General features: G+C 37.2%; 1 protein-coding gene across 1 annotated transcript in view; it reads left to right on the forward strand.

Moving 5' to 3' along the window:
• The window catches only part of Hmcn1 (hemicentin 1), a 438,323-nt gene that overhangs the window by 210,621 nt on the left and 212,593 nt on the right, over nucleotides 1-15,109 (forward strand). The window contains exons 12-14 of the mRNA XM_070034238.1: nucleotides 8,667-8,808; nucleotides 10,334-10,461; nucleotides 13,479-13,592. Coding sequence (XP_069890339.1) covers nucleotides 8,667-8,808; nucleotides 10,334-10,461; nucleotides 13,479-13,592 — 384 coding nt within the window. The remainder of the gene's footprint in view (nucleotides 1-8,666; nucleotides 8,809-10,333; nucleotides 10,462-13,478; nucleotides 13,593-15,109) is intronic.

Genomic DNA, 15,109 nt, shown 5'->3' on the forward strand with positions numbered 1-15,109 from the left:
AGAGTTTCCTTGCCCCGTTACCATCCCCCTTTTTGCTTAAGGCTGGTGCTCTGCCACTTGAGTCAAAGCTCCACTTCTGGCTTTTTGATAATTAATTGGAAATAAGAGTCTCATTAACTTTTCTACCTCTGCTGGCTTCAAAATGTGAGCCTCAGATTTCTGCTTCCTGAGTAGCTAGGATTATAGGTGTGATCCACCATCCTCAATGGTTTTTATTATGTTTGTTTTATTTTTTAGCTTCCATTTTAAGGTGATTCAGTAGTAGCTACATTTCCAAATATTGGTGTTGGTCAGGGCTATCGGATAGAATTAGATGGGAAAAATGTATAAGGAGTTTAAAATTTTATTTTAAACCAACTGTTTCTTGCTCTTCTTGGTACCAGGAATCATTTCTATTGAATCTCGTTGCTCTTAAGTTAGGAGGATTCTTTAAGGGTAAAAAACATAGGAGTCTTGGTTGATCCTGAGTATATTGGATAACCAAACACATCTCCGTAATTCTGTGGTGCCACAGGGAAACGAAAAGGTCAGAGGTGCCTTCGTGCTCTTTCATTATTTCTGTAGGAACATTCGATGGATTCATTGTTTTCTAGAGTACCAGGAAAGGGTGGAGATCTGTCATTAATTAGCCTGTGTCATTAAGGAGAAAAACTCGCAACAAGAAAGAAAACATTTCTCAAGATGATTGATGAAGTCATTCTCTAATGGCCAGAATTACTTCACTAAGTGTAAATTTTATTTTATGATAACCACATGCTCATTATGTCATCATAACTTTTTAAACATCTGTCAGGTGACATATGTAAGAGCATGATTTTTTCCTAACAGTAAAAGAAAAAAAATGATTTATTTTTATTGAAATTTTGACTACAATTTAAGTATCCAACACCACCATCAATTTTAGAATTAAAGCACAATAAGTATTATAAGTAGTTGTCTAAGAAGAATATTCAACTATGAGTTGTGAGGAGATTTTGTTACATTTATAAATTTCTAGATTGTGAACATGCACAGATGTATCTTGTTGCTTATTTTTTGTTTTCCTTTTCAAATAATAAAAGGTTAATAAATAGAGAAAAATGTATATAGTACCTACCTAGTGCCAGGGTTTTTCCTAAGAGGATAACCCTGGGAGGGAGTAGAGTCATTATCCATGTTTAAGTATAGACACAGGTACCTCGCAACCAGCAAGGCCTATACTTTGATAATTTGTTTAATCTTTGTAATAATAAGTGTATTATCCTTAAGTAGTTGTACAAGGATTCACATTCAATGAAGCTGTGCATCTTAAAAAAGTCACCCCTTTTTACTTATTTATTAATATCTTTTTTTTTATTGTGAGAATACCCTACGGAGGGGTTACAATTACATGGGCAAGGTAACGAATACATTTCTTATCAAGCATTGTTGCCTCCTCTTTGTTTCCCCTTTCTATCCTTTCCCATACTCCCCCCACCTTCCCCCACCTGATCCTCCCCCCCCCCACCAAAGTTGTAAAGTTCATTTTCTACATAATGACTTGTACATCTCATTGTTGCAATGGGTCCACCTGTATTCCTAGTTAAACGATTTGGTTTTTCCCTTCCCCTCCACAAATTATACCAGCATCAAATACAGTGAAAACAGAGGTTATATAATGGGGAGGGACATATAAAGCAACATAGAAATCATCTTATAAATATGTTAGAAACAATTGCATGAAAGGAAAAAAAAAACAAAAATCATTTGAATCCTTATCTTGGGGTTCATTTCACCTGACATCAACTTATCTGATCTTTTCTGCTTGACTCAGACATATACTAGTTATTGCAATAAAGGGAAACTGTGGAACCTATGTTTCTTTGGGCCTGGTTTACTTCACTTAATATAATTTTTTTCAAGTCTTTCCACTTCCTAACAAATGGGGCAATGTCATTCTTTCTGATGGAGGCATAGAATTCCATTGTGTATATATACCACATTTTCTTGATCCATTCATCTACTGAGGGGCATCTGGGTTGGTTCCATATCTTAGCTATGGTTAATAATTCTGCAATAAACATAGTTGTGCTGGTAGCTTTAGTATGATCTTGTTTGTGATCATTTGGGTAAATGCCCAAAAGTGGGATTGCTGGGTCATAGGGGAGCTCTATGTGGAGTCTTTTGAGGAACCTCCATATTGCTTTCCAAAGTGGTTGAACAAGTTTACACACCCACCAACAATGCAGTAAGGTTCCTTTCTGTCCACATCCCCTCCAGGATCTGTTGTTATTAGAATTCGTGATTATAGCCATTCTAACTGGAGTGAGGTGGTATTTCAATGTTGTTTTGATTTGCATTTCTTTTATGGCTAGAGAGGTTGAGCATTTCTTCATGTGTCTATTGTCCATCCTTATTTCCTCTTCAGAGAAGTTTCTCTTTAAGTCTTTAGCCCACATATTTATTGGTTCATTGTTTCTTTGAAGATTTGTTGTTGGGTGATTTAATTTTTTGAGTTCCAGGTATATTTTAGATATGAGACCCTTGTCCATTGTATGGCTAGTGAAGATCTTCTCCCAATCCATGGGCTTTCTATTGATCTTGCTAGCTATATCCTTTGCCATGCAGAAGCTCTGCAATTTCATGCAATCCCATTTGCCCCACCTTTCTTTGATTTGTTGTGTTTCTGGTTCTCTATGGAGAAAATTTTGTCCTGTGCCAAGGAGACTTAGGGTTTCTCCTATTCCATCCTGTAATGTTTTCAGGGTGTCTGCTTTGACTCCGAGGTCTTTGATCCATTTGGAGTTGATTCTGGTGCAGGGTGATATATAAGGATCTAGCTTTAGTTTTCTACAAGTAGTTAACCAATTTTGCCAGCACCATTTACTGAAGAGGCTGTCTTTCTTCCATTCTGCTTTTTAGCTCCCTTATCGAAGATTAGATAGCTATAGGTCTGTGGGTTCATTTCTGAGTTTTCAATTCTATTCCATTGGTCCTGGGGTCTGTTCTTGTGCCAGTATGAAGCTGTTTTGATTACTATGGCTTTGTAGTAGAGTTTGAAATTTGGTATTGATATTCCTCCAGCACTGTTCTTTCTGGTAAGGATCATTATTGGTATTCGGGGTCTTTTATTGTTCCATTTGAATTTTTGGATTGCCTCTACTATTTCCTTGAAGAATGAGGTTGGAATATTGACAGGTATCACATTGAATTTGGAGATAGCCTTGAGAAGTATTGCCATTTTCACGATGTTGATCTTCCAATCCAGGAGCATGGGAGTTTTTGCCACTTTCTAAGTTGTGTTTTGATTTCCTTTTTCAGGTTTTTAAAGTTTTCAACATAGAGGTCCTTCACTTCTTTGGTTAAGTTAATTACTAGGTATTTTATTTTTTGTGCGGCTATTACGAATGCAGTTGCTTTCCTTATTTCAGCCACACTTTTCTCATTGTTGGCATACAGAAAAGCCATTGATCTTTTGAGGGTTAATTTTGTACCCTGCTACTTTGCCAAAATTTTGAATCACCTTGAATAATTTGGGAGTGGAGTCCATGGTATTGTGTGTGTGTGTGTGTGTGTGTGTGTGTGTGTGTATGTGTGTGTGTGTGTGTGTGTGTGTGTGTGTGTGAAAATACTGTACAGAGGGGTTACAATTACATGGGCAAGATAATGAGTACATTTCTTATTAAACATTGTAGCCTCCTCCTTTGTTTCCCCTTCGCATCCCTTCCCATCCTCCCCCCACCACCAAAGTTGTAAAATTTGTTTTCGACATAACGACTTGTACATCTCATTGTTGCAATGGGTCTACCTGTATCCCTACTTAAACAATTCGTTTTTTTCCCTTCCCCTCCACAAATTATACCAACATCAAATACAGTGAAAACAGGGGTTATATCGTGGGGGAGGGACATACAAAGCAACAAAGAAATCATCTTATAAATGTGTTAGAAACAATTGCATGAAAGAAAAAAAAACATTTGAATACATATCTTAGGGTTCATTTCCCTAACATCAACTTATCTGATGTTTTCTGCTTGTCTCAGACATATACTAGATATTGCAAATAAGGGAAACCATGGGACCTATGTTTCTTTGGGCCTGGCTTACTTCACTTAACATAATTTTTTCCATGGGATTCTTTAAATACAAGATCATGTCATCTGCAAAGAGGGAGAGTTTTACTTCCTATCTATTAATTTAAATGTTACCCCTTTTAACATTCTCATTCAACCCTCCAAATCCCCCTTTCCTCACTTTTCATAATTTTGCAAGATATCGATTAATTTTTTTTGTCATTTAACAAAGTAGTTTTTGTATACAAGCATCTTGATGTGTGTGACACCTGCAGTATTTTTACCCTCGTTCAACCCACCCATTTTTCTTGATTTTATGGCATGTATTTGACTGTATTCTCACTCCTTTCCTTTTCATTTGTCTGTCACTTGGCCTAACCTTCATAAGTACCATTTTCTAGTACTTATTTTTTGGGGTTTTTAAATCTTTTTGAGCCTTAGATGTTGTTGTTGTTGTTGTTGTTGTTAATTTGAAGAAGAGATTTAGAGTTAGATACCTGAACTAGTCTGTACATTAAAGAAATTTAGCTTTTCTTTTTATTTCAGTGCATTGACTACTAGAAACAATTATAATCATTACCTTTACATAATATGCTTTTCCAGGTAGTATACTCTGAAATCTTTGGGAACACAAAGTGTGTGCAACATAATAGATTGTCAGTAAATGTTTGAAGGAATGAAAACACAGAGAAATTGATCTCAAGTATTGAAAGTTTCCTGTGATGGAAAATATTGCAAATAGTGGCCTCTAGGTTAATAACATTAGCATTATCTGAGTACTTTGTCAGTGCTGATTAAACCCCCCTGCAAAGAAAGTCATTAGGTTCTATCTTTGAGAATTTCCTACCAGGGATTCAAAGTGAACAAATCAGTCCAGCTCCTAGTAAATATACCTTCCAGTGCAGACAGCCTTGGCATTTGCAAAAGAGGCTCTGGCCTCTCTTCCCTAATCTTTTTAGGCAGGATGGTGGCTGGCTCTAGGGCCACTACTAATGGTATAGTAAAATGCTCATCTTAAAAGTATTTATTTTTTATCTCTCAGTACCACATATGCCTATGTTTAATTATTTACAATTGTTGGCAAAATTATTAAAATGTATTCTGCATTTGTTACAAGTCTCAGTGCCTTGTCGGCTCAAGAGTGGCACTCTTTTTTATGTGCAAGTCCTGGGGCCCAGGGCCTGCCCCTGAGCTCTTAATTTACTCAGGGCTAGTGCTCTTACCACTTGAGCCATAGTTCCACTTTCGGCTTTTTGGAAGTTATCTCATAGACTTTGCTGCCGGGGCTGCCTTCAAATCTCCATCCTCAGATCTCAGCCTTCTGAGTATCTAGCATTAGAGCCTTGAGCCACTGACTCTTGGTGAATGGCACTCTTAGGTTGTTTTAGCTAATTGAAAGCAAATTGTGATGGAGGGTGATGATGCTGACAGTTGATGGTGCCCTTGGTGATGATAATGGTGATGCTGGTGAGGTTTTTGCAGTAAGATTGAAAACCTCAAGTGAAGATTATTTTTCCCAAGATCTAAAATTGGACTTTGGAATTCTAAATCCAATGTCACTACTCTATTTTGATGCTGTATATTAGGAAATACAGACCTGATTTGTCCATGGGCAAATGAGTGCAGTTCACCATTGGGGTTAAAATAACGATCCTGCACTGTCAAATTATTGCCCCATTCAGGCTACTTTATTACACCAGAGAGTTCCTCCCCACCCACATGGATTAAAAAAAAAAAACGAGCCATGGAAACAATCTTAATAGATACTATTGCATCCTTATTAACCCATGTAAGTAAAGTCTGCTTACTTTGACCATCTTTGTACAAGTGTTGTTTGGTGGCAGTTGAGTTTTGTTTGTCTGTCTATGTCCTTTCTGGTTTTCTTATCATCAGCAGGAACAGTCTTTGGGAGTCAGTGGTCAATATCTCACCTTCTGCAGGATGAAGTCATTCCATCTGTGTGCTGGGCTCAGACTTACTTCATGACCCTGAGCAGCACCCTATATCCAGGCTTTATTTGTTCAGTAACCTTTGAGCTCTCTGCATCCTGCTTTGGGTAGCTGACATTTATTTTCACTTTGATATCTGAACTACAGAGTCTACCAGTGGGATTCTTGCTGGGAGAGAAGCCAAGCCTATTCTGGCAGACTCCATTGGAAGGCACGGGGTTTAGGCAGAAATCCCTAGAGCTGCCTGGATCCTTATAGCAATCCCCTGGCAATGTGATCTAGACCTAAAGAACATTTTATTTGAGAGAGGTGGGACTGAATACATGTGAGCATTTGATAAATTCCAAGGAGAAAGCATTGTGGGGTTTTCTCCCTCTCACCCCCAGAAGATTGTTTGGAAGTTCCCTACAGCCCTCAGCTTCTCAGACTTGATAGAGTCCAGATGGAGCTGAGATGTGAACTTACTGGTCACTTGACCTGATGCATTTCTCTAGTCCTAGGGAGAGGGAAAAGAAAAGAAGAAAAAATTTGTGGAATAATGAGGTTATCAACTAAGTCCCTAGACCGGAAAGACTCTTCAAACCTTCACTTCAAAGACTAGATCATGAGTTGAAAAATGCACTGTTTTCCTAAACAAAAATGGAAAGGGTGATTGTAAGCTTCAGCAATTAGGCACTAATTAGAGTTCTTCCGTGGTGTAGCTGCCACAGTTAGCATGAGAACTTCTGTGGAAGTCCTTGGACTAAGCGTTCTTAGTGAAAGGAAGTCAGAATTTTGCCCACTAACTTGTAGTAATGAAACAGCATGAACATATCCAGTGGCTAACTAAATTTCTCAATTTCACTTAGAATAAAATGCTATTTCAATGGAGATCAAATGGCATGTGTTTGCCTCATCAGTGCATCTCTTAAGCACAGAGACAGGCATGTAATAACTGTGGAAACAAACAAGAGAGTATCAATGAATTTACTTAATTTTGCTAATATTCCTGGGATTAGTCTGTTTCAACCAATGGAGGGATGGATTTATTTTTATTTATCAAGTGGATATTTATATTAATTATTTAGTATTCATTTGATGCCATTTGCTTTGAAGATTGTTGGTGCTTAGTTATATGGATGTAATATGGATAAATGGAGTAGACCAATTCTGCCTATAGGTAGGCACATGCCTAATCCTAGCTACTGGGGAGGCAGAGTTTAGAAGGATCATCATTGAGAGCCTCCTAGACAAAAAGTTAATGACATACCCTCTCAGCAACAAAGCTGGGCATGATAGTTCACATCTGTAATCCCAGTTACGCTAGACGCACAAGTAGAAGGATCAGGAACAAAGACTGGGCCAAGTCATGTACCAGTGGCTCACACGTGTAATCCTAGCTACTCAGGAGGCTGTGATTTGAGGATCATAGTTCAAAGCTAACCTGGGCAGGAAAATCTGTGAGACACTTATCTCCAATTAACAATCAAAAAACCAGACTTAGAGCAGTGCCTCAAGTGGTAGGGTACTAGCATTGAATGACAAAGCTAAGAAACAGCAACCAGGCCCTAAATTCAAGTCCCAGAAGTAGCACACACATCCACATACGTAAAGAGACACTGGCCCAGACAAATAGAACTGGGGTACAACTCAAGTGACAGAGCACCTCCCTAGCAAGCACAAGACCCTGAGCTCAAATGCCAGTATTGTAAAGGAAGAAAGCCAAAAACCAAAACTGTGTGCTACCATCTCAGTTACTATAAAATTTTGAGGTTTCTTTTTGACAATAAATTCCCAACTTCAGATGTCTCAATGGGTGAGAGTAAATGATCACTAGAGTAGGATCTTGGGATGGACTGGCAGTTACTACAATTCAAAGCTAAGTTTCAATTTAAGAGTCACTTCCTGGGGCTGGGAAGGTGGCTCAGTGGTAGAGCGCTTGCCTTGCATGCCTGAGGCCCTGGGTTCGATTCCTCAGCACCACATAAGCAAAAAAAAAAAAAAAAGCTGGAAGTGGCGCTGTGGCTCAAGTGGTAGAGCACTAGCCTTAGAGCTGAAGAGCTGAGGGACAGCACCCAGGCCCAGAGTTCAGGCCCCACGACCGGACCCCCCCCCCAAAAAAAAGAGTCATTTCTATTCCATCAAGGTTTAAATATCTCGTGTATCCTAGCCACTGCCCACAGTGGAAGAGATATTAAATTCTACAGACAGTAATGGGTTATGGGATGATATGAAGAACTAGTCTCTGACCTCAACAGAGGTATAATTTAATAGATCAAAAGAGAAAGATCAATAAAGCAGACAGCATAACTGCTCCAAACTGTACTCATTGTCTCAAACCAACCAAATGTCTTCTTTGGACACTTTGCCTAGAAATGGACTTATAAGTTCAGCAGATAGAAACTGCCAGTCAATTGGTAGATTGAGGTAGCACGGGGCTTTGGGTAGCAGGTGGAGTCACAGAAAAAAAATTACACCATCAGCATCAAGCCTGCTTGATTTTCAGTGCGTGTTTCCAACTCTTGCCTTCATTACTTTTGGTGTCTTTTTTTTTTTTTGCTCAGATAGGGCCAGATGCTAATAGGGCCATCTGCAAAGAGAGCAATGAAAGCATGGTGGTTGAGAACCTACAGATCTGCTGGTAGACAAATCTTCTAGTGTCAACATAAATGGACCTTTCACTACATAAGTCTCTTTTCACTTTCAGAACCACCCAAAGTCACTGTGATGCCCAAGAATCAGTCTTTCACAGGAGGATCTGAGGTGTCCATCATGTGTTCGGCCACAGGCTACCCCAAACCAAAGATTGCCTGGACCATGAACGATCTGTTTCTAGTGGGCTCACACAGGTACTGGGTTTGTATCATGTTCTTTGTTTTTATGGAATGGAAAGAAAGTTGATGACATTTCAGGGCCAAACAAATATGACTGAATCCTTAGTATTAAAGAAAGTTGGATGAACACCCTTAGTTTTATAGTTTATAACATCAGTGGTGACTTTGAAGAGTTTAAATAGGTTGAAAACAAACAATATATCAGTTGCAACTTTATATCACTATGGAACTTGGTTTTAAGTTGAGTAAACTAGGATAATAAACTTCTAGAAAAGTTCTCCTGACCTTAATGTGAGAAGGGCGGGGAGGGGGGAAAGGAGAGAAACGGAACTCAAAAGTAGTTCTAATTACGGAGTGAGGACATCCTTAGTGATTCCTTCCACTTTGCCGTATTACATTAAGAAGCATTTTATTCTATTGGGTATTTTTTATTTTCATGTGCAGAGACTAATAAACATGTAGAGCATAAGCAACCAAGTTTCCAGCCATCAGGCTTCTATTATCCTGGGTTTGGCACAGAGTGGAGAGTTTAGGTATGATCCAGCAAGCTGAGCCAGATTCTATTCCCAGACTCATCACAGACTCGCTGTGTGACGCCAGACATTGCATGTCTCACCATTTTATTTTGAGGACATTTACCATAGCAGTTTACCACAAGGAATAAGACTGCCTGCATGCAGTTCCAAAATTTCCATTGGTGACTCTGATTTTGCATGTTACATAAGCTTCTTGCTTATCTGTACAATGTCCATACTAATATTGTCTAACTCAGTGACATGTTAAAAAGACCAAAATGTTAACAAATGGAAACCTCCTAGAGTGTCTCCTGGCATGGAGCCAGGTTTGGATATGTGGTATCTATATCATCATCATCATCATCATAGTTATTATTATTACATCTCTCCTTGTAAAAATGATCATGCTAGTCATTTCTTTAATCAGTTCTGGAATTATAATTCTAAAATTTTCAACAATGTTAGAAAGAATGGTGCTATAGTATCTTTTAAAATTTTTATTAGCATAAATTATACAAAAGAGTATCATTGATCACATTCACTCACCTACATTACTCTTTTATAGTCTCCCGTTCTTCTGTCTCTTCTTTTTAAACAGTTTTAGTTGACTTCATTAAGCATATCTTTGTGTGTGTGTGTGTGTGTGTGTGTGTTTGTGTGTAATGAAAATCTATAATATTTACTCCTTTTCACCTGTCTTGTTCCCTTTCCTCCTCCCACTGATTCCTTCCCTAAAAACCCTCTTTATTATAATAGTAATAATAATAATAGTAATTATTATTATTATGTGGGCCTAGATTGAGAATGTGAATAAAAGCTTGTGAGAATTATCTTTCTAAGCATGGCTTTTCTCACTTAACATGGTGGTCTTCAGTTTCATCTATTTTCCTGTAAATGTTATACTTTCATTTTCTTTAATGCTAGATAATTCTCCACTGTATATTTGTATCACATTTTCCTTAACATCTTGATATTACTATTGTGATATTGTGATATCAGCATTATTTTCTTCTTGTTTTGCACAGGCACAGAATGTCCTCAGAAGGTACTTTAGCTATCAAAAATGCAGTTCCTAAGGATGCAGGGATCTATGGCTGCCTGGCAAGTAATGCAGCTGGAACTGACAGACAAACTTCCATCCTCAGATACATTGGCAAGTATCATCCCTTTAATAGGAAATTCAAATGGGATGAATTTTGTATCATGCAATTTAAAGTGTCTTTTTGAAAATTAATGTGAGGAATACAATTTACCTGATACTATAATTTATTATTCATGTTACACATGGATTAAAATTAATACTAATTTAAGTTAAAAGCTTCAGGACTAGATAGTTTCATTAGTCAACAGAATTCAAGAGCTCCCAGATTTTGAAAAAGTCCAAGTTGTCCACAGAGTGTTTCCTTCTGTGCTTTTCTCTTCTTTATGTTCTACATCATCTACCTTAACTTCCATTTCGTATTTTCAACTTATATTCAAAACACTAGCCTGGTGCTTGTGGGTTCTGCCTGTTATCCTAACTACTCAGAGGCTCAGATCTAAGGATCATAGTTTATAGATAGCCTAGGCAAAAGGTCTCTAAGACTCTTATTGCCAATTAACCAATAAAAAGCCAGAAATGGAGATGTGGCTCGGGTGTGTGCCTACCTTGAAGATATACTTTGTGACATCATTGTCACATAGAGTATTTATTTAACTTGATCTTTATCTTAAAGTATGAAAACATCATAATCTCAGTGTCAGCTTGTAAATTTTAAGTAATACATATAAATTTTAATTATAAATAAACTGATTTAACTTCATTCATTATAGTTAATAAAGCTGGAAGTGCTGAGGGAAGAAGTGTACAACAACAGTGCTGTGAATAGAGACTGTAGTAGGCAAGTGTAGGTGAGGGAGACAACAAAGTATCATGAGCATTGGGCCTGAGGGCCTGGAAAAGAGTGACTTCAAGAAATGCACTTGAAATCCAGGAGCTGGTGGCTCATGCCTGTAATCCTAGCTACTCAGAAGGCTGAGATCTGAGGATTGTGGTTGAAAGCCAGCCAGGTAGGAACAGTCTATGAGACTTTTATCTCCAATGTAGTATGTGGACCTGTATCTTAAATGGTAGAGTGTCAGCCTTGAGTGAAAAAACTAAAGGATAATATCTAAGCCCTGAGTTCAAGTGCTAGTACCAGTATGTGAAGAGAGGTGAAGAGAAGAGAAGAAGAAGAAAGAAAAGGAAATAAGAAAGAAAGAGAGAAAGAAAAAGAAAGAAAGAAAAAAGAGAAAGGATGAAAGAAAAAGAAAGAGAAAGGAAAAAAAGAAGAAAAGAAAAGAGAGATTGCACTTGGGCAATTTTTATAAGGGAAAATGGGCTGAGATTTATCAGAGATTGTTGAATTAAAAGTATCCACAGATCCCAAGTAGAAAGGTAACAGACAAATAGGGATGTGAAATGTAACAGACAAATAGGGATGTGAAATGTATGATTGAAACCAAATTGTGTATTTGTAGCAACAAACTTTCGTTCATTCACATGGAAGACAGAATATTCAACATATTTATGCACTGTAAAAGTATGTGGAGCATGTGTGCAAAAATGTCGTGCTGGAGACAACATAGAAACAAGCCCTTATTTTTCAAGAGGCTGTCTGCCATGAGGGGACATGTAAAGAAATACAACAAAGCAGACAGTGTGAGGCTGGCAGAAGGGAAGATTAATCCTGACTGGGGAATCTACAGAGATTTCCCAAAGGAGACAGGATTTAAGCTAGGTTTGAAAGAATGGGTGGAATTTGAAGAGTTGTGACAAAGGGTATTTCCAGAAGGAAACATGGCAAAGGCTGGGAGATAGGAGTGTTAAGTGTGCTGTGCGTTCCAAGGCCACTTTATCTCTAAGTCTTGTGTTGGAAAAAGACAGGAAATATAATGGAAGTTATAGTGAAAAGAAACCTGCACCAGTATGTGATTTTTTTGTTTTAAACTGAACTATGGTGTTGTGAAAGCAGAGGAGATCACTGAAAATGTAGAGAAAGGACATGGTCTTTGAGACATTAACTCTTAGCTTTGTTTAAAATGACATTACTGAAAATTAGGTAAACTGAGGGAAAATGTTCTCTCGTCAGGAGTGGAACAAACAAGGCTAAGGGAAAATTGCATTAGAGAGATCCCAAAGAAACATATTCTGTGTTGTTTCAGAAAACATCTATATTACTCATTACCTGATTCATATAACTGTAACGTCTCTTGTATATCAACTCTACAATAACAATAAAATTGTTTTTTAAAAAGAAAGCATCTATATTTAGCATTATGGGAGAGAGGAGAACAAATCTGAAAGACTCTACTTCTTTTAGATGGAAATGCTAGGCTTGGGCTCCAGATATCTGTGATAATTGGTCATGAATATACTTAAAATCAATAAAGATGTTATTGTTGAATCCATATACATTGGTATTATCTTCAAGTCTTACACTAGACAACTTGCTGCCATTATCATCTCTCTTTGGACTCTGTGTGTGTGTGTGTGTGTGTGTGTGTGTGTGTTTGGACTGTGTGTGTGTGTGTGTGTGTGTGTGTGTGTGTACCGAGGCATAGACTCAGGGTCCAGATGCTGTCTCTTAGCTATTTTACTCAGGCTGGCACTCTGATGCTCTACCATTTAAGTCACAGCTCCACTCCCAGTTTGTTTGTTTGTAATTAATTGAAGACAAAACAGACTTTTCAGCATGACCCAGCTTCAAACTGCAATCCTCAAATCTCAGCCTCCTGAGTGGCTAGGATTACAGGTAAAGCCAGCAGTGCCCAGTGACACTGTGTTTTGTGTCCTTGTGTGTTCCTTTAATATCATTATGATACATACTCAAATCACTAAGCTTTTTTATTTCTCTTACACTTGTTTTAATAAAGTTTTTTTTTAATTATACATTTTGGACTTTGTTTTATAAATAATTATTTTGTGTTTTGGCCATTATTTTTGTTTAGTATCCTTTATTGAGCTAAATGATTTTTCATATATACAGAGCTGAGCACGAGCATTGTAAGACTTCCTTTCTGTTTATAAACACTGAGAAAGCCATGCACACATAACTACTGGTAACTTTTCCACTGATTCATTTAGAAGATGTAAGATCCACATGGCCTTGTACTTGATGATGACTAGTTGTGTACTTGTGTTTCTTTCAGAGGCTCCAAAGTTGATGGTAGTCCAGAGTGAACTCTTGGTTGCTCTTGGGGATACAACAGTTATGGAATGCAAAACTTCTGGGGTCCCTCCACCCCACGTGAAGTGGTTCAAAGGTATATCCACAGTTGTATTCATATTGGATTCACTTTTTCTTTTCTAAAAAAATGGAAAAAAAGATTTGTTAAAAATATGTTTTGTTGTGTGACTTAGCAGCCCCATTAAAATGTGTTTATGATCTCAATGGAGACAATAGTTCAAAAATTCTGAACTCCAAATTTCAGGATTTGACATCTGGTATGGATTACAGGACCGTGAAAATCAAAGCAGGAAAAGTTTGCCTCTGCTAATCCAGCTGTACAGTCTCCTTGTTAGTTTAGGATTGTTTCCTGTAGAAAGCCGTCCAAGAATATTCCCTTAACATTTTAAATAGCTTCACAGAGTTTTGTTCACTTTTCTTGATCTTTAAGGATGCTTCTTATAGATTCAAGACACACATTGTAAAGCTTACAGGAAAAGGGGAAATGAATGTAGTGGTCAGCTTCTTCAGCCATGAGAGATGCTTGTATGGAGTATAATTGTCTATGTAGCACAAAAATCACACCTCTGTGATTCTATAAGAAAATAACAGTAACATGCTACTCGGCTTTTGTGAGTAAAACTTGGATCTTGGTCAAAGCTCAGATGTGGACAATAGATATCTGGGTAAAAATCTTGCTTCTGTTTCTGTCTCAGTTTTTCTAATTTAAAAAGAAGAGAAAAGAAAAGAAGATCTGCAATTGCAAACATTCTAGCAAGGAGGTTGCTAGGATTATTGAGATGCTGTTTGCAAAATACTTTTTAATCTTCCGATGAAAAATGCTAAGTAGTACAAAGCCATATTGTTATGATTCTGTTTAGTAAATCATAGATGTTCCCATAGCAACCAATGGATGTCATAATCACAAAATTATGAATTCACCTCAAGTTCAAACTCTTAGGCAACATGAGGTGAAAAGGAAAGCTTTATGCAGAAAACAAATATTTTTAAATAATATAAATCAACAGCAGGGAAGGAAGCTAGGACATAAGGCTATTTTCATGGTTTTATATGTCTAAAGATATTTAGTCTTCATTTTGTTCCTGATAAGAAGGCATTTCCAGATTTGCTCCTTAACCAAGTTTATTGCAATTAACATAGCTAATTTATTTGAAATATTAATTAAAAAATTATCTTTGTTTTAAAATTATTTTAAATACTTAAGTATTTAAAATAGTTGTCTTTGAATAGTTGTACAACAAATATGATTTTTGAAATCCAGATATTAATTATAAATCCAGACAACAATTTATAGTTATGATGGTAATAAACATGGAAAAAACATTGTAGTGCAATGAGTTTTCTGCTAGCAAAGCACACATAGTTTTTATTCTTTTGAATATGGAATATTTATTATTTGAATATGGAATATTTATTCTTTTGAATATGGAATATTTGTGCCTCATCTTGGTCCCACAAAATAGAATGAGGAGACAAAGAGCCATGTAGCTACCAGGTGGAAGGTTCTAGAATTCATCTATTAGTGTCTTCTCTCAGTCATAGATTCTCAATTTCAGTGGATGTAGTAAATAACTTCTCATTTCCCGTCGACAT

Source organism: Dipodomys merriami, unplaced genomic scaffold (assembly GCF_024711535.1).
Source record: "Dipodomys merriami isolate MVZ:Mamm:240054 unplaced genomic scaffold, mDipMer1.0.p SCAF_24, whole genome shotgun sequence".
In the NCBI taxonomy this organism is placed as follows: Eukaryota; Metazoa; Chordata; class Mammalia; order Rodentia; family Heteromyidae; genus Dipodomys; species Dipodomys merriami.